This window comes from Rhinopithecus roxellana, chromosome 19, assembly GCF_007565055.1.
Source record: "Rhinopithecus roxellana isolate Shanxi Qingling chromosome 19, ASM756505v1, whole genome shotgun sequence".
Classification (NCBI taxonomy): Eukaryota; Metazoa; Chordata; class Mammalia; order Primates; family Cercopithecidae; genus Rhinopithecus; species Rhinopithecus roxellana.
Window position 1 is genome coordinate 54162099 of NC_044567.1, and position 2427 is coordinate 54164525.

Here is a 2427-nt window from a genome sequence, read left to right on the forward strand (position 1 = left end):
CCCAGGAGAGAAAATTCTCCAGACTGTTTTAGTAGGATCTAAATGCAGTAGTCCCTGTGATTTACCATCTTCCAATGCAGTGTAGATACCTGCTACCTCCTGGGCTCTGGGATCCCTCTGAGTTATTTCAATGGAAAAATTCCTAATTTTTGGGCTGGCCCTTCCACCAGCAGACCCTTTTCTCTGGAGTATTTTGTCAAAGACTTCAAAATGCTGTCCTTTGCTTACCATGTGTGATAAAATTAGTGTGTGATTTTGGCTTCTCCATTAAGTTGTAAGGTCCATTGAGAACATAGACGATGTCTTGAATAAATAGATGAATAAACTGTATGTGTCACATATTTATGACTTCTCCATGAGGTCTAACAAAGTGACTAGACCATGGGACATGACACTTAATTATTTGTTGTATGATTAATTTCTAGGCGTTTAGTGGTGATGCTTGGAACAGGAAGGATGGGCACTTCTGATTCAGAGATTGCTCACTTTTCAGATGTGACTGCCAAGGGGTAAATGACTATTAGTTCTATTGACCAACAGGGATATTTCCCCCAAAATATTGGATATCTCTATAATTTAATAAACTCAGATGTGTAGACAGCTGCATCACTTAAGTCAGAAGTGATGGAGAAGGATTATCACTACACACAGTAACTATGCTAATATAATAATATTCCTCTCCCCTTTCATGTTGAAGAAGCCATGAGGGAAAATAACCAGTCCTCTACACTTGAATTCATCCTCCTGGGAGTTACTGATCAGCAGAAACAGGAAGATTTCTTCTATATCCTCTTCCTGTTCATTTACCCCATCACATTGATTGGAAACCTGCTCATCATCCTAGCCATTTGCTCTGATGTTCGCCTTCACAACCCCATGTATTTTTTCCTTTCCAACCTCTCCTTGGTTGACATCTTCTTCTCATCTGTAACCATCCCTAAGATGCTGGCCAACCACCTCTTGGGCAGCAAATCCATCTCTTTTGGGGGATGCCTAATGCAGATGTATTTCATGATAGCCTTGGGTAACACAGACAGCTATATTTTGGCTGCAATGGCATATGATCGAGCTGTGGCCATCAGCCGCCCACTTCACTACACAACAATTATGAGTCCACGGTCTTGTGTCCTGCTAGTTGTTGGGTCTTGGGTGATTGGAAATGCCAATGGCCTCCCCCACACTCTGCTCACAGCTAGTCTATCCTTCTGTGGCAACCAGAAAGTGGCCAACTTCTACTGTGACATTACCCCCTTGCTGAAGTTGTCCTGTTCTGACATCCGCTTTAATGTGAAGATGATGTATGTAGGGGTCGGTGTTTTCTCTGTGCCATTGCTATGCATCATTGTCTCCTATATTCGAGTCTTATCCACAGTCTTCCAGGTTCCTTCCACCAAGGGCGTGCTCAAGGCCTTCTCCACCTGTGGTTCTCACCTCACGGTTGTCTCTTTGTATTATGGTACAGTCATGGGCATGTACTTCCGCCCTTTGACCAATTATAGCCTAAAAGACGCAGTGATCACTGTAATGTACATGGCAGTGACCCCAATGTTAAATCCTTTCATCTACAGTCTGAGAAATCGGGACATGAAGGCGGCCCTGCGGAAACTCTTCAACAAGAGAATCTCCTCGCAACCAATGTGAGGGCCTACATTGGATAGTGTAGTCATCAATAAGGGTATATTAGAAATCCAGTTCTGACGTCATCCTCCTACAAGAGGCCGTCTCTGATCTTTCCAGCCTGAAATTCCTTTTCTCAGACCTCTTATAACATTTTAATGACTTAATAAAAAGTGATTATTGAAATTACCACTTTCAACTCATTGCTGCTCTTTTTGGCAGAGCGGCAGCACAGGGAAACCAGGCATATGTCCTGACGAGCGGAGTCAAGTTGGGAAGATCTGAGCCTCAGCTTTCACATCTACATGTCAGGAATAATAAGTGCCCTACGTGGGTCACATGGTGTGCTGATTACAGTAACTCATGCTTTCAAAATTATAAATCACTATTCGTGTGTCCATTTTTATTTGACTATTAAGTTTAATCACCCTTATTAGGCTTGCAAGTCTCTGAGGGCAGGAGTTGTCTTTACACATCACTGTACCTTCGCAATCTTGGTCAGATAAAGTGCATCCAATGAATATTGGTGGAAGTGGAATGAATAAGATATTAATCTCTGAAATGTAATATTGTAATTAGAGATAATCGAACCAGACATTATTTTCTCATCCTTAAAACCTTTCAAGAAAACTCCCATTCACAATTGCTACAAAGAGAATAAAATACCTAGGAATACAGCTTACAAGGGACGTGAAGTAACTCTTCAAGGAAAACTAAAAACCACTGCTCAAGGAAATAAGAGAGGACACAAACAAATGGGAAAATATTCCATCCTCATTTATATGAAGAATCAATATCATGAAAATGGCC

General features: G+C 41.5%; 1 protein-coding gene across 1 annotated transcript; it reads left to right on the forward strand.

The window, feature by feature from the left end:
- The first annotated feature begins 702 nt into the window (after positions 1 to 702).
- On the forward strand, positions 703 to 1641 carry LOC104674994 (olfactory receptor 1A1). The gene has a single exon (XM_010379454.1). It carries the CDS (start codon positions 703 to 705, stop codon positions 1639 to 1641), a length of 939 nt encoding a protein of 312 aa, XP_010377756.1.
- Positions 1642 to 2427: the final 786 nt, after the last annotated feature.

Excerpts from the sequence above, each read along its gene's own strand:
- LOC104674994 (XM_010379454.1), top strand. The coding sequence starts at position 703 with ATGAGGGAAAATAACCAGTCCTCTACACTTGAATTCATCCTCCTGGGA.